This window comes from Macaca mulatta, chromosome 3, assembly GCF_049350105.2.
Source record: "Macaca mulatta isolate MMU2019108-1 chromosome 3, T2T-MMU8v2.0, whole genome shotgun sequence".
NCBI classification, from domain to species: domain Eukaryota; kingdom Metazoa; phylum Chordata; class Mammalia; order Primates; family Cercopithecidae; genus Macaca; species Macaca mulatta.
In genome coordinates this window covers 172,761,797-172,783,929 of record NC_133408.1, presented here as the reverse complement: position 1 = coordinate 172,783,929, position 22,133 = coordinate 172,761,797, and the positions used below count along the sequence as shown (strand labels likewise).

The 22,133-nt window shown below is 39.7% G+C and overlaps 1 protein-coding gene and 1 non-coding gene across 8 annotated transcripts in view; one reads left to right on the top strand and one right to left on the bottom strand.

Moving 5' to 3' along the window:
- Positions 1-1,862: 1,862 nt before the first annotated feature.
- On the bottom strand, positions 1,863-1,966 carry LOC114677196 (U6 spliceosomal RNA). The gene has a single exon (XR_003728497.1). It is a non-coding gene; the product is annotated as a U6 spliceosomal RNA (small nuclear RNA).
- A 718-nt stretch (positions 1,967-2,684) lies between these two features.
- CHCHD3 (coiled-coil-helix-coiled-coil-helix domain containing 3) overlaps positions 2,685-22,133 on the top strand; it is a 294,629-nt gene continuing 275,180 nt past the window's right edge. For 6 of the 7 annotated variants that reach the window (XM_077995003.1, XM_077995000.1, XM_077995002.1 and 3 more), the window contains exons 1-2: positions 2,685-2,922; positions 14,213-14,300. In XM_077995003.1, coding sequence (XP_077851129.1) covers positions 2,842-2,922; positions 14,213-14,300 — 169 coding nt within the window. In that variant the 5' untranslated portion in view covers positions 2,685-2,841. 7 annotated transcript variants of the gene reach the window in all.

Here is a 22,133-nt window from a genome sequence, read left to right as displayed (position 1 = left end):
AAATTTGAAAATAATATAATGATGAGATGTAATCAACACTCTGCTACTGACCAGGGATATAGAGATTAAAAAGACATAGTTTCTGCTCTAAAGATTCATACAGTAAGGTTGGGCGCGGTAGCTCACGCCTGTAATCCCAGCACTTTGGGAGGCTGAGGTGAGCAGATCACAAGATCAGGAGATCGAGACTGTCCTGGCCAACATGGTGAAACCCTGTCTCTACTAAAAATACAAAAAAAATTAGCTGGGCGTGATGACACGCGCCTATAGTCCCAGCTACTCCGGAGGTTGAGGCAGGAGAATCGCTTGAACCTGGGAGGCGGAGGTTGTAGTGAGCCGAGATTGTGCCACTGAACTCCAGTCTGGCGACAGAACGAGACTCTATCTCAGGGAAAAAAAAAAAAAAAAGATTAATACAGTACTAGATCAGCACATAATTGGATTCATACAGTAACAGATCAGCACATAATTGAAGCTCAAAAATGTGACTCCACTGTAGATGTCTTTGGCGTAAGAGAATGCCACAGTGTGTTGTGGCCCACTGCTTTTAATGTTGAGAGGGGTTAATAGAAGAACAGTACCATCATTAACCTGATTTCTACTGAGAATCATCTGCCTCTGTAAAACTAAGGTCATATGGCTAAACTTATATGTAACAGTGTGTTTAGCAAAAAATAAATATGTAAATGGATAACCTAATAACTACGTACTGGTCTTGTAGAGGTGAAATGTTGAACTATTAATAGAAACTTTCCACAACAGATCATCTCAACTTTTCTGACGTAGTTTTAATTCCTCCACTAATTTATGCTGTCTTTGTCAATCACTTACTTTTCTCTGCCTAACTCTATTATGGCCTAACTTATGTAACTGAACTAGTAATAGGAGACACAAAAGTGGAAAGTAAATCCTCTGCATATTTGGTGCAAATAATTTATTCTCTGAAGAAATGTATTTTCTCATTGGTTTGAAAACCACAGCACTTACAATTTTACTTTACAAAAAGAAAAAAAATACAGATACATAGTTCATGAGATAAGGGACAAGGACCAAACATACGTTCACTTTTTTTATTTTATGGCTACGACTAAAATGTCACCATTCATGTACTGCATAACAGTGTTTCAGTGAAAGAAAAACCTCATTTCTGACGGCAGAATCGTAAGATTATAACGGAGCTGGAAAACTCCTGTCGCCTAGTATTTACTACACTATGCTTTTTATCATTAGGTTAAAGTGCATTCTTTCTACTTATTAAAAAAAAGTTAACTGTAAAACAGCCTCAGGCAGGTCCTTCAGGAGGTATTACAGAAGGTGCTGTTATCACAGGAGATAGCTCCATACGTGTTATTGCCTCTGAAGACCTTTCAGTGGGACAAGATGTGAAGGTAGAAGACAGTGATACTGATGATCCTGACCCTGTGTAGGTCTCGGCTAATGCGTGTGTTTTGGTCTTAATTTTTAACAAAAATGTTTAAAAAGTAAAAAAAAATTTCAAAAATAGAAAAAAGCTTATAGAATAAGTATATAAAGAAATATTTTTGTGCAGCTATATAGTGTCTTTGTGTTTTAAGCTGTTACTAAAGAGTCAAAAAGTCACCAAAACGAGAAGTTTATAAATTTAAGAAGTTCCAGTAAGCTAAGGTTATTCTTGAAGAATGAAAATATTTGAAAATAAATTTAGCGTTGCCTAAGTGTACAGTGTTGATAAAAGGTACAGTACTGTATAGCCATGTCCCAGGCCTTCACATTCAACTCACCACTCACTCACTGACTCACCCAGGGCAACTTTCAGTCCTGTAAGCTCCATTCATGGTAAGTGCCCTATAGAAGAGTACCATTTTTTATCTTTGATTTTTTTTTTTTAAATGAACTGCTTTAGAAATTCATGTGTCATCCTTGCTCTGGGGCCATGCTAATCTCTGTATTGTTCAAACTGTCCTAGATGTGTTGCCAAAGCGAGCACTTTTACACTGTTTTTTACTGTACCTTTCCTATGTTTAGATGTATTTGGATACACAAATACCACTACAGTATTTACTACAGTAACATGCTGCACATCTTTGTAGCCTAGGAGCAATAGGTTACACCAAGTAGCCCAGGTGTGTAGAAGGCTACACCATCTGGGTTTGTGTAAGTACACTCTATGATGTTTGCACAACCACAGACATCACAAAGTCACCTGACGAGGCATTTCTCAGAAGTAGTCTTCATTAAGCGACCCCATGACTGTAATGAAATGCTAAGTTTTGAGCCAGGAATTTGTGTATAGAACACTAGGAATGGCTTAATTAGGATCATGCATCTTTCTCATTAAACTGTGAGTCCCTTTGAAAGACAGATTATGTCTCTGAATTCAGTGGCCTAAATTTCTAGAATTATGTCTTCCAAAAGTTGCCCAGTTAGGCGTCTGGGGAGTCAAAACCACAACTCCCAGAATGCCGTGCTCCCTTAGCGCGCTCAGGCGCGGGGAGAGAATGTCCCAGCACCCATCGCGCCAGATCGGGACCACAGTTCCCACTACACCTAGGGACTCCGGGGAAAGCTTATCAAACACCACCTGTTGCCATAGCATCCGGGTCGGGTGAACCAATCCGGGCGCCCTCGCCGAACAGAGGCGGGCAGTTCGCATCTCCGACCAACCTGAGGTGTCTTTGTTGTGGCGCGTGACCGGAGGAGGCGGGAGCTCAGGACCGGCGCCTTCTCCTTGCTTCTGGGGTCGTGGCCTTGCTCCAGCTGTGCGGGAAAAGAGTCCAGGCCCTTCCACGCGCGTGTGGGCGCGGGGGCCCCGAAGTGCTCGTGGTTCCGCGCTAGGTCTCCGCTGGGTCAGGAACCGGAGCCATGGGTGGGACCACCAGCACCCGCCGGGTCACCTTCGAGGCGGACGAGAATGAGAACATCACCGTGGTGAAGGGCATCCGGGTGAGTGCCCGTGGACGGGCGGAGGGCCAGTGCTCGGACTCGGACCCCAAAGCCCCATCTTCCCCGGACCTGCTCAGCCTGGTTTCTCCCGTCCCGGCCCCTAGTGTTGTACGGCCAGAAGGCCAGATGTCTGGGAAGAAGCCCAGAGTTTCAAGACGTGGGACATTCATTCAGAGATAGTTGCTGGTTGTGTGCCAAGTGCTAGGCACTGCTGGGGCGGGCGGGGAATGCCAGGTTGAATTATACCCTGCAAGGGCTCACGGTCTACTCGTAACTGTACTGCTCACTTGTTGCAGGACCGTATTTGAAACTCAGTGGCTCAGTGTACCTGTCTGTGAAATGGTTCTCCAAACTCTGCTTTCCCACTGTTCACACCCTGTCTCCCAGGGTGAATTGGCATTTTAAGGATTGCCTTTGTTTTGTGTCATTTAGTGTTCTCCGTCTGATAACACCCCCTCCTCCCACCCGCACCCCACACCCTGTAATCCTCCCTCCCACCTCCACAGTCTTTTCTGGCCTGCCTGGGGTGGCTTCTGGCTTCTCCCTGCTTCACTTTCTCTGATATCTCCTCTTTCCCAGGCGCCTCCTCTGTGACCTGCTGCGCCGAAGTTTTGGACTAGGCCCAGTTGCTTCAGGACTAGTGTCTGCCAGTCTGATAGGGGCTGAGATAGGTTTGCAGTTTTTCAGACCAGTAGAAGTAATGTAGTCATTTCTGACCAACGTTGCAGAGTACTTTTTTTTAATGCCCTTTGCATGCATCTGATACATAAACTGAAAACCTGGTTTTTCTCTAGGGTGTCAGTATACCAGCACTAACTTCATTCACACACTCTCCGCTGCGCCTGAATTTGGAGCCTCACATTTTTGGACGTATGATGCCTGCACCTAGTAAATAAAGCAATTTTGACTTCAGAAAGTTTTATAATAATTTATATATTTTTTTCTGTTATCAACCGGCGTAAATAAATTACATTTGTAAATTATCTTTAACAGTTGTTACCAGGAAATAAAACTTCTTAAATATTTAAAATGTTTTCAAACTTTTTCTTCTGAAACTATTACCTTGAGAATAATTTATTAAACTTTTCTTTATAGAAACTCAGACTGAACTCAGTTTTTGGTTTGTGACCAGTCTTTCTTTATATCATACTAATTAATGGTAGTACTACATTTTGTAATAAAATATCTGGGGCTGCATTCTTTGAGTTACTGTGGTTCAGTTAGTACTCTTTGGAGTAAAAAATTACTGTAAACTTTTAAGTTCTATGCAGAGATTTTAAGACTTGCCATTAGGCCTTCGGTATGCCACTCAGGGTGAAAAATAATTCAAAGACAAAGCAAAATAAGTTTTGGGTGAGAAGACATTGGTTAGAAAAAAATGTATAAATCCATATTCTTATGCTTTAGTACAGACACAGTGCTAACAGCAAACAAAATTGAAAGAATGTGGCCACAGCACAGAGATTCATATCAAACATTAGATAAGGTTGGATGGAATAACTGTGACAGCAGGGATATGTATTCTATTAAAATGGGAAAATTGTCTAAAAAACCTTTTTAAGATTTTTGTTTTTTAAAAAGAAATGTCCTTTGGTCATATAACTTGATAGCATTCTTCATTTGTTTTTCTTTCTCATATAGTACATTTTATCTGTATTGCTACAGTTCAGGCATGCTCATTTTGACCTCTGTGCTTTTCTTCAGAATATACCCTTCACCTGGAATGCCCTTGCGCTGGTCTCCATTGCTTCAGATCTCCTTTTACATGAATGTTTTGCAATCTCCCTGAGCTTCAGTTTTCTCATCTGCAAAATAATGGGACTGAGTACATCTCTCAGATCTCTGTTGTTTTCCAGTCCTGAAATCCTCTGAGTCTGGTGGCACTGTAAGTTTCTTGTAGCCATACTTAGCCTGTTGCAGTTTCCTGTAGAAGTGACATCCATTGAAGTATTGGGTACACAGAGGTCATTCTGATTTCTTTGAGCTCATGATAGAAAGAGTGTCAACTTATAATTAAACAGACAGTTTAAATCTCAGGTTAGATATTTATTACTTAACTTGATTGCCTGTGTGGGTTTTGTCTTGGTCTTTTGTAAATGTTTTCAGTTGATCTTAGTATTTTTCTTGGCTTGAGTTAAGCAGACATCCGTTTAAATCGCAGGTTAGGTATTTATTAGCCTGTGGCCTTTGACAACTGACTTCTTCTCGAATTATTTCCTTATGCATAAAGGGTAATACCATCACTTCCCTTGACTGGTTGTAAGAAGATGAGGTAAGGTATGTAAAGCACCTGGCACATTGTAGGTTTTCATTAAAAAGGCAGCCATTATTATGATAGGGTTCCTTTCACACGCAAAGTTATAAGAGTCTTTGAAAATGCTGTGCCGTGTAGTGGAAAGAGCATGTGCCTTGGAACCAAGCAGACCTGAGTTGGATTCTGTCTCTGCCTCTCACTAGCCCTGTGGCTCTGGACAAGTCACTTTTCATCGTGTTTCCGTATTTAGTATTTCTGGATAAAGCAGCCTACTTTGAGAATTTGACATAATGTGTATCTAGCACAGTGTCTAGTACTTTGACAGTGTTTGCACTTGTGAGTAGTAGCTGTTATTAGAGCTGTTCAAAAGAATGGACACGTGAACTTATGTGAACTTCAAATTTTAAAAAAAATAAGAGCATGTTGTGCCCCAACAGGTGTACCTAAAAGGGTATGGACTGGGAAATGGGAGTCTTGCATTACGTCCTAATTGAGGGTGTTTTTTTGTCTAGGTCTGTTGTAGATGGTTTTTATTTCTTTATATTTTTCTTGGCTTTAAACAGTCACATTGTTTCCTTCTGAGACTTGGGGAAGGATAAGAAACTGCATTCTCAGTATGTACATAAGTCACTGTTTTTAGCTTAGTTTGTTAGAACATGGTGCCGATGAGGCACCAAACTTCAGTTTTGAACTACAGTTGGGTTAGTTCAACTTGGCTGAAGAAAACTTTCCAACTTTGCCCAGTTGTCTAGCATTTATGTCATTGGTTGTAAGAAATGAACGTTTACCAAGCTTATTAATTCAACAGAGTCAGTCACTACTGGAAAACTAATTCTGTGTTCTGTTACACCGTTAAAGATAGTACAGATGGTCTCCTATTAGGATGGTTCGACTTAGAATTTTTTGACAGTGGTGTGGAAGTGACAAGCGTTCAGTAAACTCAGCTTCTGGCATTACCTTCAGCAAAATCCATTGTAAACCAAGGAGCGTCTATAATTTCATCTTCATTTTTTTTTTTTTCATATAATGACTTGGGTTCATTCCCTTAATATAAATATGTTGGCATTTATGAGCTTTCTTTGAGTTGGAGTCTCCCTGTGTTGCCCAAGCTGGTCTCAACTCCTGGGCTCAAGTTATCCTCCTGCCCCACTCTCTGGGACTACAGGCATGTGCCGCTCCACCAGGCTCAGTCATCACTTACCTTAATGTATAAAGAATAACATTTAGTGAACAACATAAGGCTTTTGGTAACTATGCTGAATATTTATTTATTTGAGATGAGTCTTGCTCTGTCGCCCAGGCTGGAGGGCAGTGGCACGATCTCAGCTCACTGCAGCCTCCGCCTCCTGGGTTCAAGTGATTCCCCTACTTCAGCCTCCTGATTAGCCGGGATTACAGGCATGTGCCACCATGCCCTGCTAACTTTTTTGTATGTTTAGTAGAGGGGGGTTTCACCATGTTGGCCGGGCTGGTCTCAAACTCCTGACCTCAAGTGATCTGCCCACTTTGGCCTCCCAAAGTGCTGGGATTACAGCTGTGAGCCTCTACACCTGGCTGAATTTATTAATAGATTGTGTTTCTCTATATTGTTGAGGTCCTTAATTATCTATGAAAGGACCTACTTCAAATTTTAAGTTTAAAGTTTCTTCTCACCTACCAGGTGTTATTTTTCATGGTATTTGTAGGGTCTTGTTTTTTCCCTTTATCCTTAGCAACTGATAGCTTTTCTTTCCTCTTCCGTAAAAATAACCTGTATTTTTGTGCCTGATTCCAACTTTGAATCTGAAACTACTCATATGGATTGGATGAAAGGTCAGTCTTTTGCCTTGCCCTCTTCCCAAGGCTAAACGAAATTCCTAGAGATGGAAAGACGAAGCATTTTCATTACTCGTATTACATGTGGTTGATAGGATTTTTGTGGGCACCTGCCGTGCCTGCTTGGAAAGTGTGCTTACAACTCAATCTTTCGCAAGTTTATCTGAAACATCAAAGCTGTGAGTGAACTCTTCTAGAGCAAATGTCAACTTCAGTGAGTATCATTTTCAAAGATATATTTATGCTTTCCAGACATAAACGAATGTCAGCAGCTGGGCCTTAAAGTTGCAAGCTGAAATTAACAGGAGCCAGTTATGGCAGTATGGATACTTAATATGGAACATAACTCATGCTTTGGGAAGTGTTGGCAGTTGAGAGACTGTAAATGAAGAGATTACTTAATATGGGGTATTATTGAGGATTCTGTAGAGTATGTTATCAGAGACTACAAATTGGGTCAGCCATTGGGAGTGTTGAGGAATATTGTATAAATAATTTAGTTAAGTAGTAGATGATTCGTTTCTTTCAGCTTTAGATTCTATGAAGTTTTTGGGCTGAGTACCATCTTAAGTTGTCTAGGATTTTATAAAGGTAGAGATAATGGTTTCTACTAATGACAAATGTAAAGAAACACAAACCTAAGCTAAGAATTACATATTTCATATATATCTATGAACGTGTATGGGTTCCCTCTCCTCCTTTCCCTTAAGTAACTATTTGGGAGTAATTTCTCCCACATAATAGTAGCAGTTTTTGGAGCCTATGTCTTAAAAAGGTAATGGTAAAGCAAACTAATACAGAAAATGACTTATGCTAAGTGGAAGGAGGATCAAGAGAGAAAAATGGGTCTGAGTTCTTGAATCAATTTGCTAGGACATATCTGGAAGAAGATAAGAGAAACTTCTGGAGGCAGGAAGCTGATTTGTTTGTCTCATGTGGCTCGTAACTTTACCTCTTAGAAGGGCCACTGGAGAGTTCCTCTTTTTTTACTCTCTTCCCTGGGAGTAGAAATACTTTCTGTTTGTCCATCTCACCCAATCTCCTGTTTCTGAGAAAATTCTGTCTTCTGGATTGGTGGGTGGTGTTTCTGGCATGGATTTTGGATAAGACCAAACAAGTTGGGTAGGAAGAGATGAGTGGGAAGACTGTAGGAGATGACACTTGCCCTTTCCCCCTCTGTGGAGCACGTTGGTGTGGTGAGTACTACAAATTTAAACTTGGCAAGCTCTGTTTGCCTAAATTTGTCTTTAGGAGCAGTAGAGAATAGGGTGGACAGTCAAGTTTAGTGGGCTGAATATCGGCAGATGTGCTTCTCTTGGTTGCCTCTTATATTAGAATGGTGGTTCTTTTAGTTTGTAGAGCACTGTGGATCTGTGAGCTGTGGATTCTGGCCAGAACCATGCAATAAACTGACAATTTTGCATACAGTTGAGTAATTGATCCACGGACTACTCAGTCTGTGGACCTCAGGGTGTAATTCCCAGTGTCAATGTGTGTGGGGGTTATGTTATTTCACTATTCTTTGCTACAAATAATTTCTGTAAATTGCCCTTGGTATTTGCCTTGATGCAGATTCCAGAGATGTCTGGAAAGCAAGTATAATAGGTATAGGTTATTATATAGGAAAAGGCTTTTTCTAAAACAAGTGCCCTGTTCAGGAAAAGATGTGTTTCCTGAAGATACTTTTTTTTTTTTTTTGAGACAGAATCTCGCTCTGTTGCCCAGGCTGGAGCGCAGTGGTGCGATCTTGGCTCACTGCAACCTCCGCCTCTTGGGTTCAAGGGATTTTCCTGCCTCAGCTTCCCAAGTAGCTGGGACTACAGGCGCGTGCCACCACGCCTGGCTAATTTTTTGTATTTTTAGTAGAGACGGAGTTTTACCATGTTAGCCAGGATGGCCTCGATCTCCTGACCTCATGATCTGCCTGCCTCGGCCTCCCAAAGTACTGGGATTACAGGCGTGAGCCACCGCACCCAACTGCAAGTTACTTCTTACACAGAGGCTGCCATTGCAGAAGCTTATGTTGTACCATCAACCCCCATTTTGGGTCATTTTTCATCACAAAGATGAGTTGTTCTACAGCTACAGATTGTGTGTATAACCCGGGTCAGCATCTCTAAAGCTTGTCAGCTGCTTCACGAGTGAGTACCCCTGTTCACAGAGGAGATGAGGTGAGTGTGCAGGTCTGAACTTACTACTGCAATGGGAAGGTCAGCTCAGAGAGCATTGACTTTGAATACAGATGATAACACAGCAAGACTATTGCCTCATAACTACATTGCTGTGAGCAGACTGGGAATAGGGTAATAGTGCTTGGAGCTGGCAGAGGTGCAACTGTAGATGGCCATGGGTGCTGCTTTGGAAGGGCCTAAGGATACAGTTGTTGAATGATTGTAAGAACAAGAGAAAGGTGGACTCTCAATAAGGCAACCCTACAGTATGTTTATGAAGCCTACAGTAGGTTTAGTGTATACTCCTTTGGCGCATGCTTATAAATTGACTGAACAATAACCAAACACCTCACTGGGAAATGTTTTGAATTGATGTGAGAATTTGACATTAAGTAGCAACTTGGGACATCAGAGAAGCCTCAAAAAGAAAAAAAAGTTAACAAGAAATTAGTGATTAGGTTGAAAGAGACATTCTACTTCCACTACCCAGAGAACATAGATAGAGAAAAATGAGCACCTTCTCCACCCATACCAGGACTTAGGCAGCTGCTGCCTGCAATAGCTGTAGGCCTAGTCCTCATGCACCTTACAGAGGAGGAGTCAGTACAAGCTCAGACCTAGTTGATAAGAATGAACCAAAATGAAATAAAAAGTCCCTGTGGCTGGAGCTATATGGGTAATAGCTGTAGCAAATATTTGTGTAGTCAATTATAGTTTATGGTGCAAAAGACTAAAATCCCTCCACAAAATCTCTCGGGATAAATATTTTCACTTTTTCAGATGAAAATAGTAACTTTTCAGATGAAAGCTTATTGCTAACACTTGATTTTTGAGATTTATATATATTATATATCAGTTAAAATAGCTTTAAGATTCTAAAAATGAAAGCTCATTTTTTTCTCTTTAAGAGGAAGTGATATATTTTTATTACATGCATGGGATTGAAGGAGTATGTTATTTAATAGTAGAGCATTGGACTAGAGATTGGGAATTACTGCTTCTGGTCTTGATGCTGCCAGTAACTGAATGTTACTCAGGGTCTCTTTTTTTTTCAAGTGTAAATTGAGTCAGTCTTAGAGGGATTTTCCTAGGATGTATCTCAGCTTCGCACATGAGTTTCAGCAACATACCCAGTGGCTGTCAGTTGTTGGAAAGATGCAGCTGGCCCTGGCATTTTCAAATAGAAAGTCTTTGTGTCTTCCCAGAAGGGAGTTGTAGTTTTTTCCTTCAGAGAGCACACACAGCATTTGATCTGTAGCCTTTCTCTTTTCCATCTCACTTCCATTCTGGTTTGGGCCCTGAGATAGAAGTAACAGTTCAGGTATAGGCTATTTAGTTTATTGATGTATGACAGGACCTTGATTAGTACTTGGCCTGGGAGACATCTGTTGAATGAATGACTTAGTATATAGGAGCTTGCAGTCTAGTGGAAAGGCAGAAAGGTGAATGTGGAAAGGCTAATACCTGTTCTTTCATTGAGACTGTATTGGAAGTTTGAGAAAGGAACAGTGGGTACAAGGAATGGTAGCTTTAGGTAGGCAGGGTTGGGATGGAGTGGACAACTGGTTTGATCAGTGAAGGCTTGGATGTTTAGACTGGGTCTTGAAAGGTGACTCCCTCCCAAGGGGCCAGGAGAGAAGGCAATGTAGGCATGTGCAAAGGCAAGGAGATGGGTGTAGAACAGGATATGAAATATTAAGGAAAAAAAACTAGAATTTGAGGTTGGAGAGTTTGGCCATCACCAAATGATGAAGTCTTGAATGCTGTACAAAGAATTTGAATTTTTCTGTAAACAGACAGTAGCTATTGAAGAATTTGAAGTAGAGAGTTACCATCATCACATTTGCATTTTAGGCGGATGGTAGCAGGAATTAGGGCAGGAGAAATGGGATGAGAGAAGAGAGGAATTTATTAAATATTTAGGGATTGATGAAGTCATGGCTAAGAATGAGAGAGAAAGAAGAGTTGAGAACAAGCCCTATGTTCGAATTTAGGAAGCTGGGTGTTTGTGGTGTCATTAATGAGGTAAGGAAGGCAGGAGAAAGAAGAGATTTGTGGCAAACGTGAGTTCAATTTTGGACACTGGGTGTGAGGTGCTTCTGGATTGCCGGAAGGAAGTTTTCATTAGACAGTTCATTGTGGAGACCGGGCTTCTGGGATATAGGTCTCAAGCTCGAGCGAATGCATTTATTAATGGAATTTATTAGTTTATCAACAGCAGTTAGAAATCAAGAGATTGGATGAGAGTACCAGTACAAGAGCACATAGAATAAGAAGAGAATAAGGGCAAAAGACAGAATGTTGGGCCCTTCAGCATTGAAGTGTAGGCAGGAGAGGGGAAGCTGCAAAAGAGATAAGATGTGGCCAGAGTCCTCGGAGAACCAGGACAGCAGGATGTCAGAAAAGCCAAGGGAGGACTTTCCAGAAGAGGGGAATGGCCAGAGGTGTTAGATGTTAAAGGTAAGCCATATAAATAAGATGTTTTATAAATATGAAATACTTAATTACGTAAATATCAAAAGTTATTTATTTGGTCATTGGTGACTTCTACCAGAGGATGTTCACTGTTGCACTGAGGGTAAAAACCAGATAGTGGTGAGTTCAGGAAGTGGAAATGGGAAGAAGACCCTTGATACAGGAGGAGGATCACTCAGTTACTTGAAATGGAAATCCTGGGCTCTTCCTTGATGACTTCTGCTTTACTCCCACATCTACTCGGAGATTGGGTAGTGATGCTGAGGGATGTTTGAGTGGGATCTTGAGACTTAGACTTTTTGGGTTCGAATCCTTCCTCTGCTAGTGATAAAGTATCTGATCCAGGGCCGGTTATTTAATCTGGCTGTGCTTCAGTTTTTTTGCCTGTAAAATAGAGATATAAAAATATCTATCTCATAGGCCTGTGAAGGAGTAAGTAAGTGAAGTGCCTAGCTTAGTGTAGCGCCTGGCACATAATAAGCACTCAGTGAATGTTAGTATTTTAAATCCTAAATACCTTTTAAGTGTGTTCTCCCTTGGATTACCATAATAGCTTTTTTTTTTTTTTTTTTAAAGCTTATTAAATTACTGTAGAGTAATTTACATGCCATGAAATTCACCTATTTTAAGTTTACATTCCAACACTTTTTTTTTTTTTTTCCGAGATAGGATCTTGCTCTGTTGCCCAAGCTGGAGCACAGTGAGTGTCATGATCACAGCTCATTGCAGCCTTGACCTCCTGGGCTCAAGCGATCCTCCCTCCTCAGCCTCCCAAGTAGCAATTCAACACTTGATAAATTTACTGAGTTGTGCAAACATCACTACAAGCCAATTTTAGAATATTTTTTATCATCCCAATAAGATCTCTTGTGCCCATTTACAGTTAATCCCTATTCCCACCCCAGCTCTAGGCAACTACTTATCTCCTCTATAGGGATGCTTTTTCTGGGTGTTTCATGTATTTCATATAAATAGAATCATTCAATGTAGGCCCTTGTGTTTGCTTCTTTCACTTAGTTTAATGATTTTTGGGTCTATCTGTGCTGTAGCATATGTCAGAACTTCACTGCTCTTTACTGCTGAGTTGTGTTCTGTTGTATGGACATGTAAGATTTTGTTTATCCATTCACCGTAGATAGACATGTGTTTATTTCCACTCTTGCTCTTATGAATAATGCTGCTATGAACATTCCTGTGCAAGTCTTTGTGTGGACATATGCTTAATAGCTTCTTAATTGGTCCTTTAGCCTCCTTCAGGGATCCTGCTTCTGTTCTTGTCCCCCTCCAATCTGTTCTCTACACTGTAGCCAGAGTGATTTTCCTAAAGTGTTAATCTGATTGTGCCATTCCCGTGCTTCAAATCCTTCAGTAGTGCTCAGGTACCCTCAGGATCAAGTTCAAACCGTTTCAACTGAAGAGTTCACTAAGAATCCTCAAAATCCTGGAATCTATACCTTCCCTCCCCACCTTCTCTTTCACTATGCCTCCTTCCACTTTCTTGCTTCAGCCATTTATTCATATTGTTTCGTTGATTCATTCAATTAACTAGGCTTAGTGAGGCTCTGGGAATATAGCGATACGACAGCCAAATCCATGCTTTCACAGAGCTTTCTTTCTAGTAAAAGGCAAATATCAGATAGTGGTAAGTGCTATAAAGAAAATAAAAAAGGATGACGCGATAGTAACTGTGGGAATGATGACTCTCAAATCCGCAGGCCTGGGTGTTCCTCAGAGCCTCTGCTCTATTGCCAGCTGCCTACTTGATATCTCCACTTGTATGTCTGACGGTGGCAAATTCTGGTTTTCATCTGTACTTTAATGTGATTTTTCTCGCCCAGGAGCACTTTTATCCCACTGCATCTTTTCCTAACTTTTACGCATCCTTACCTTGTAAATCTTCCCTAATCCTCTGCTCCAGCCCTGTCTTCAAAGCCTGGCTACATGTGCTGCCCATTATGGTTTCTGTATACTTCCATTACATGCTGACTCACTCAGGTAGCAGTCTTCGTGTTATATTTAAATGCCTGCTGGTTGTTTATTCTATTATGCTTTAAGCACTTGATAATTTTGAATACTCAGAATCTAGCCTAGTTTCTGGCACATAGTCGATGCATCATGAAATCTGTTGAAAGAGCGATTGTATGTGGTTAGCTTTGAACGGGAGGGAGGGGAGGGGGAAGGAACACTTTCCTTTGGGACTAGAGGGAGAGAAGGAGCTAAGGCCCATTAATGCATAAATAAATGTGTAGGATTAGGGGAGGAAAGTTGAAGTTTAGATAGCATACATTTCCTCAGAGATTACAATTTCGTGCACAGTATAAAATGAACAGTGTAGTTATTTATAATGAACAATTAGCAGTGCATTAGAGAAAATAAAGGAGCAGTGCTGTGGGGTGCATCTTGAAATCTTAAGATTATTCTTCCTTCTGGTTTTATGGCTGTTAGATTTAGCCTAATTTCTTTAGGCCATTCGTCGTATGTATGGATATGGATGACTAAATTACTTGGATGTTACTGCATTGGTTTTCATTCTTGCTCTTTTATAATTGATTTTATTTTGATGTTGCTTTTCCAGCTTTCGGAAAATGTGATTGATCGAATGAAGGAATCCTCTCCATCTGGTTCGAAGTCTCAGCGGTATTCTGGTGCTTATGGTGCCTCAGGTATTGCTAAATTTTAATTTTAGAGTTTTTAGGAGAAAAATTATAAATGGAAAAAGTTGACTCAATAGTCAAGTTCTCTAGCATTCTGTCTTTCATTATTTGGATGTTTAGCTTTTTATAAGGAATATTAGAAGCCAATATCGGGGTTTCTTTTAAAATGTTTTGTACTAAGAATGAAACTATTTTCAAACAGTCTTTGAACATTTTGTTTTCTCTTCCCACTCCTGAATCCTCTACTAGGCTTTGGAAAATTACTTTATATCTTTTTGTATAAAATGGATTGCTTATATTAGGGATATTAGAGATTTAGGAATAAATATTTATTAAAAAATTGAACTTAGAAAATATTGATTTGCTATTTTCAAATTGTGAAGTATTCCAAATGATTTTATTTTCTAATAAATTTCTTCTAAGTTTATAAAAGATTTAGTTTGTCGTAGTCAGTCTTAGTTATTGATGGAAATATGGTGGCAAATGGAATCCATAAAGAATTATTAAGCCTAATTTTATCTGTAGGTCCTGCTGATAAGAGACTTAATGCTGTTTCTTCTCCGTTTTCTCTCTCCTGCCACACTCATCTGTTTATCCAATATTTTACTAAGCACCAGCTATGTGTCCAGCACTGTTCTTGATACTGCCCAGTTGATGGATAGATATGCTATTTATTGTGAAATGGCAACAAGAAAATAATTGGGATAATTAATTTTGGATTAAGTGAGATTTTCCTGTACTTATCAGAAAGGGGAAATCTGTCTCTAGACTGTGAAATTGAGAAAGATGAGATCCTGCCCAAATGACATTCACTTGGGCCAGTTGTGACCCCCCACCGCCTGCTTACTAATCGTTAAGTCAGTAAACATGAATTGAGCTTCTGATATGTTTAGAGGAGAGGGTACCAAGGTGAATAAGAAATAGTTCTTACCCCTTTGAAGCTTCTTGTTTAGTACTAGAGTTGAGGATTCACAGTTAATTAATGCTAGATAGAAAGTGAGCATGCCTTCCTTGTTAGAAACCCTTTTTTTGGCTTCTGGACCACACTCTTGGTTTTCCTTCCACCCTACTTGCAATCCTCAGTCCAGGGTTCTTTGCTGATTTCTACTAAGTAATCTTGTCCCAATGTATGGTTTTGAAATCTTTATCTAGATGCCTGTGACTCCCAAAATTATATCTCTAGCCCTGACCTTTCTCTGAAATTCCAGACATTATAATAGACAACTGCCTACTTGAAATCTCCCCTTACCGATTTCTCAACTTAACATATCCAAAATCAACCTTTATTTTCACCCCCAGACTTGCTTTTCTTCTCTGTCTTTCCCAGTAGATGGCACAGGTAGTCAAGCCCCTTCTTGGGGATTCATCCTTGTTTTCTTTTTTCCTTACTCCTTACATCAGACTGTTAGCTAGTCTTGTCAACTCCATTTCTAAAACATGTCTAAATATGTTCCTTTTGTATCCATCTCCTCTGCTATAGCTCCAATCCAGATAGATAACCACTGTCTTCTGCAGAAGTCTCTTAACTGGCCCCCTGCTTCCACTCCTCCGCCCTGTGCTGTGCACACAGAAGTCCTCACAATCTATTGAAGAAAAGCAAATCAGGTCAAGTTGTGTCCCAGAGGTGGCTCTCCATGGTACGTAGAATATAGTCCGAGCTGCTTCTCTGGGCTTCCATCATATATCATGACTGGTCCCTGTCTGCCTTCCAACATCATCACATTATTCATCATCTCCTATCACCCTTCCTCTACTTATTCACTGTGACTGCTATCTTCCCTAGAAGATAAGCTCCAGGGAACTTGTCCCTCATCTCTTTGTTCACAGCTGAATTCTCAGCTCCTAGGATAGTGTACCTGCTTCTTGGTAAGTGCTTATTGTTTGTTGAATTAATTTAAGGGCATTATCCATTTTAAAAGTAGCTACTTTTGTTCATTTTGGAGAGTTCTATACGTTTAATTCAGGTGACATTTATTGAATGTTTCTGTTATGCAAATAAGTAAGCCAGGTATTTTGAAAAGATGCAAAAATAGGAAAAAGTTCTTTTTTTGGCAGATAAACTACATATATAACAAGACTATAAGGGAGGTAGAAACATAGTATAAAAGAAACCTAGGAGATACTGAAATTAAGTTTATCAAATATTTTGGCTTAAGAAGATGCCTTGTCATGCAGAAACAAATGGCTGTCCAGTTTATTAAAATACCCAACAACTGCACTTCCGGTCACTCGGGCCTTGCATATAAATACCATTGCGTACAGTGAGCACATCTCGCTGACGATAAATGTACCCTTGCTTCCTCCCCTTCCTCAAAATGGTGAATCTGTTCATATCTACATGTATGAACTTAAAATATGGAAAATGTTAAGGAAGCAAATGGTTTGTAACTTTGTAAGTACTTATGACGTGGTGTATCTTTTTGCTTATGAATATTCTATGCTATACCCATTGTTTCTGTAGTTTAATTAAAACATTTTCTTGGTGTTAAAAAAAGAATGATGATGTATGGATACATTTAAAATCGGAATTTGTTCTAAAGTATGATTCGTTGTAGGTAGATTTTTTTTCCTACCTCCTGTATTAAGGAATGAGGGTGATGATGATGATGATTCATTCAATATACTGAAGTAATAACAGATGACACTTAAACAAAATTTATTACGTGGTAGGTACTCTTCTAAATCCTGTGTATGTCTTATCTCATTTCATCGTTATAACCCTAGGAAGAAGGACCTGTGATAACCCATTTTACGTAGAAGGAAACTGACACTTGAAGTGATTAATTATTTTGCCCAAAGTCACACAGCTGGTGAGCAAAGGAGATGAGAGTTACATTCAAGTTTGTCTGACTCCAGAGCAAATGCTGTTAACCACTTTGTCTTATTTTAATTTGAATGACATCTTGCTTTAGAAAGGATATGACAGAAACTAGTTGGAACAAAGGAGCTGCTTTTTAGTGATGTTCTGCTTGAATTAAGGAAAGAACCTGTTGTCTATAAGTGATTGTTGGTTGTTCTCAATTTTTCCCATATTGACTCTCAAATAGTGAGTGGAAGGAGAGAAAATGTTTTCTTTCTTGGGTTGTTTTGACACCGTGAGAGAGTGGGGATGGGTCAGGAGGTTTTCTGTGAGTTCTGTGGTGTGTCTGGCCCGAAGAGCATGACACTGATGTGAAGAGCTCTGGCTTTGCTGAGGGACCCATCCCTTCTCACTCCCCATTTGAAATGACTGATGAATTCTGTGGTCCATGACCAGCTGTGACCAGCCTGGGCACTGAAAGCTCTTAGAATGCCATCTTGTGGGCTGGGTTTGGTGGCTCATGCCTGTAATCCCATCACTTTGGGAGGTCGAAGTGGGCGGATCACCTGAGGTCAGGAGTTTGGGACCAGCCTGCCTAACATGGTGAATCCCTATCTCTACTAAAAATATAAAAAATAGCTGGGCGTGGTGGCACATGCCTGTAATCCCAGCTACTCGGGAGACAGGCATGAGAATCGATTGAATCTGGGAGGTGTAGGTTGCAGTGAGCCGAGATTGCTCCGTTGCACTTCAGCCTGGGCAACAGAGTGAGACTCCATCTCAAAAAAAAAAAAAGTATGCCATCTTGTGTTTTAGTGGTCAGGCTAGAACTACACTCTCCAAATGGAAGCCACTAGTCACATGTGGCTCTTAAAAGTTAAGTGAAAATTAAGTCAATGATCAAATGAAAACTTCAGCTCCCAAGATGCACTCATCACACTTTATGCTCAGTAACCGCATGTGGCTTGTGACTACCATATTGGACAGTGCAGATATAGGACATTTCTGTTATTGCAGACAGTTGTGTTGCATAGCTCTGATCTAGAATACACCAGTGCTTTTTATTTTCTGTCTGCACCATGATGTGAAAAGGACTCAACAAGGGTCATAGGACAGGTTCTTTGAGTACATGGTTTCTCTCACCCATTCCAACCTAACCCAAAAAAGAATTAAGATTTAGCATGCTATTTTGAAATGATCTTGCTTTAGGTTAAGAATGCAATTCGACTACGTGTAAATTAACAAAGATTTATTCTTCTTAGAATTAAAAAAATTGATTTATAAAAGCAGGAAGCCTGAAAATTTATGTTCCGTTCTGAGTTGGTCTCATTTAGGGGTTTTAGTTAGTACTCAATAATAGATTTCTTACGATTTAAAATTTAGATGTGTTATGAAATAATTTTTCAAGCCTACAAAAATGTATTGATAAAAGTGTCACTCGCCTTTTTTACATTTTTCAGTATGAAGTAAATTATATATTAAATGTGAGTTGAATTTTAAGTATTTATTACAAAGCCTTCTTTCTCACAGGACTCTTAGTCATACCAGCCCTAGGCTATTCGTATGTGTGAATATAGGGCAGTGTATTTGATGAACTGAGAGCCCTAGGATTTCTGTATATAGGAACTCAATTTTGTCATAAAAATAGTTTTGAGAATACATTTTATACTGTAAGAAGGTGGGTTCCTCTAAAGACTTTACTGAAACTTTTTTTCATAAAAAATATAATTTTTTTGCTAAACCTTGAACCAGATCAATGGCTCGTTGCAATAAGTATTTGCATGTAAAGCTGTTTGGGTAAAATAATACACTGTGTGACACACAGCAGATTGTAATGCCACTTTAATAAATGAATGTGCTCTAAAGAACTTAACTGTGTCCTTGCTGCCTCAAATTTTCTGCTGCGTTATCTCAACTATATTGGTTTGCTTTTACACCAGATAATTTTCTTCTTAGGCTGACATAAGGAGATGTCATTGCATGTAGTTATAAACTTACCTTTTCATTAACATCTTGCATCTTTTGATTTTAAAAAATCAATTTTGGGTATTGATTGTTTCCTTTCCAACCTGATCTTTTAGTTTTTTTGGCTTATAATGAGGTCAGACCTCTCATGGTTGACCCTACCGCTGAAGAAACTATCCCCAAATCAATACGAAGAAACAGACAGGAAATGATATTAGGAGACATTTTGTTGTTTTCGTAAACTACTGGCAACCAGATAAAAATGATGAATCTGGAAAAAAACAAGACAAATGACCTAACTTTTATTATTGTCCTCACTGTAGAAGTTTCTCTAAATTTCTCGTCATTGTGAAAAATAACAAAGATTTGCCAGTTTGTGTTAAGTATATCACTGAGATCACTAAGTATTTGGCAGCCTTAACAAATTGCAGGAAACCAATTTGAGCAGGAAATAGCACAGCCTAAACTAAACAGCCAATTTTGGGAAATAGATTCATCTATAAGTTCTGTGTATTTTTCTCCCGGAATCTGGCCCTCCTAGTTATTTTAAAACAGCTCTTTAAGGCTCATTTAGAGATAACACTGTAGGGAGAGTTCAGAGAAAATAAGCTTATTCCTTTGACTCGAGTTACAAGAACTGAACGTCTAGGTTTCCAACTTTTAATATGTGAAACTTTGTCGATGCCTGTGTCTCAATTCTGTACTTTTTTTGTGGGCCATAATGGATGATTTGCCTGACTGTTCCTAATGGTAAGAAACGTAATTGCTGTTGAATTAAAGGCATTAAATCTAATTCTCTAAGTCATCATATTCTGCTCTGAAAAAGAAATCTGCCAACAGTCTAGGGTTGAAGAACTTCATGGTTAGTCCCATCAGTCAACAAGTGGTAGCATTGCCACCATCTTGGACCTTCAAGGAATTACTAGTTTGGTCTAAGCATATTTAATGTTACAGTGTAGTGAATGAGTACTAGTTTAGTTGCCTTCTCTGTTAGAATGAATACGTGAGTGAGATAGAATGTATAAGAGGTGTGGAAAGTGCTTTAGAAATTCAGACAAAGAGCATCAGGAGCTTTGGCAGGCAGGCCTGGCATCAGGGGAAGTGAACTTGAGCCAAACTTGAGGCTAAGGAGGACGGGAGGGGGGTTAGAGTAGAAGGTAATCCTGGTAGAGTTAGCACACAGACCAGATTAATTCAGATAAAGGTTTCTTGTAGGGTCTCATGGGTGGGTAGGTTGAAGTCAATCAGTTTAATTCTATCCTATAGGGCCTGGGCAGCTACGGAGGTGTTCCATCTCATTTTAGGATGCAAGACTGGAAAGTTACATTAGTTGTGCCTTCAGATATACCCAGATATTAGTAACATTTTTATTCTTAAAAATATAGTGCTGGTTTTCTTATTGATATTTTTATATCCAATAAACAAATCAGAGTGGTAAGAATATGTATTTTCTGCGATAGTACTAAATAAAGTCATTTTCATCTTCGGTTTAGTAAAGAAGCAGCCCCATAAGCATTTTTGTTTGACCGTAATTGGCCCTATTGCAAAAATAAATAAATAAACAAATAAATAAATAAATAAAGTTGCCCTCAACTGCGTGAGACAGCGTGGCAGTCTAGGGTGTAACGGATGAGTTCTGAGCAGGGAAGGTGAATGAAGCAAGTGGATCCTTGGAAGGATAAGGTAAAGAAAGGATGTTAGTTGGAAACTAGCAATCAGGAAGGTCAGCTGCTGCCTGGTCTAGGAAGAGTGGCAGGGCAGAGGAGGACTTGGCTGGACATGGTAACTACGGCTCCATGGATGGGTAGTGGCAGTCCTGGACTCACGCTTCAGTACTTTCTCCCCAGGCCGAGGGCACCTTTTCTCTGTGCTACTTGATTCCTCTCTATGTTGGATTTATTTTTAAGAATCCAGAAAACCTTTAGGCTGACTTTATTTCAAAATTGAGAGGAGGGCATAGAAAACTTCCTTTCTTGTCATTAGCAATGTGGTTTGTATTCCGTGGTATTTTGGAATGGTCAAAAGGGAGTCACATGAAGAAAGTGCTTCAGTGGGAGAGGGAATGAACTAGAGATAAAGCTTGGTAGGTTCTGAAATGTCAGTGAGTCACACCTTCCGATCGTTTTCTGTGACTAGGAACTTCCGCCCATTGATTTCCTAGTTAATGGATTAACCACTGGCTTCAGCTGCTTTTTATTGTGTCTTCAGAGGTCCCTGCCCTTGTGACTGCAGCAGCATAATTTACTTTGCATTGGTGCTTCTAGGTGGTATGAAGTCAGGTGGGCTGGACACTCCCTACTTGCCCCTAAGTTACTAGAAAGAAGCAGCTGTTTTGTTAGGTATGTTGTATAATGTAGATTAGAAATATAGTAATGTCGTAGAGTCACAGTACTCAGGAGCTGGAAATTAACTCAGGAGTTACGACCCAGTAATTTCAATGACAGCAGGGAAAAAAGATGCTGTTTTAAAGAAGCTCCCCAGTTTTGCTGCCGTAGATCCTGGACACTAACTTTAAATGCAATTACGGGCTGGTGGATTGTATTTTCTCACAGAACAAGTGTTGTTACTTGGCATAACCAAGCAAATCATGGGTGTCACCAAAACTATATTAAGAAAACTAGGTAAAACAGTGATATAAATTTTGTAATCACGCTTCAAGATTTATAAAATAAAATACGGCATTGGTTATTCAAGCAAAACTAATAGAATATAAAGCATAGGACATATACATAGAAATACTATTTTTGATTTACATTTCATACATTTGTTGTAAACAATATTAACAATATTTTTGCCTTTCTTGTAATTGGACAGACTTGAGAGCATCATCTGGATGGCCCATATCTCTTGTAATAAGTTGTCCAAGGGAGTTTCAAGTGTGCATTTTCCTATTGCAAGCAGAGAGATTCAAAATCAATCCATTGACTTTCCAGCTGTCAGCCAAATAGTAGGTTATTGTTGATGATGATGATGTTTTCCCTTGTTAAGAAAAAAAAAAAAATTCTAAAAAGTAAGGTCTGATCCAGCATTTCGCTTCTTCCCTTTACCCTCTTCTGCTTGCCTGGTTTATTCAGAGT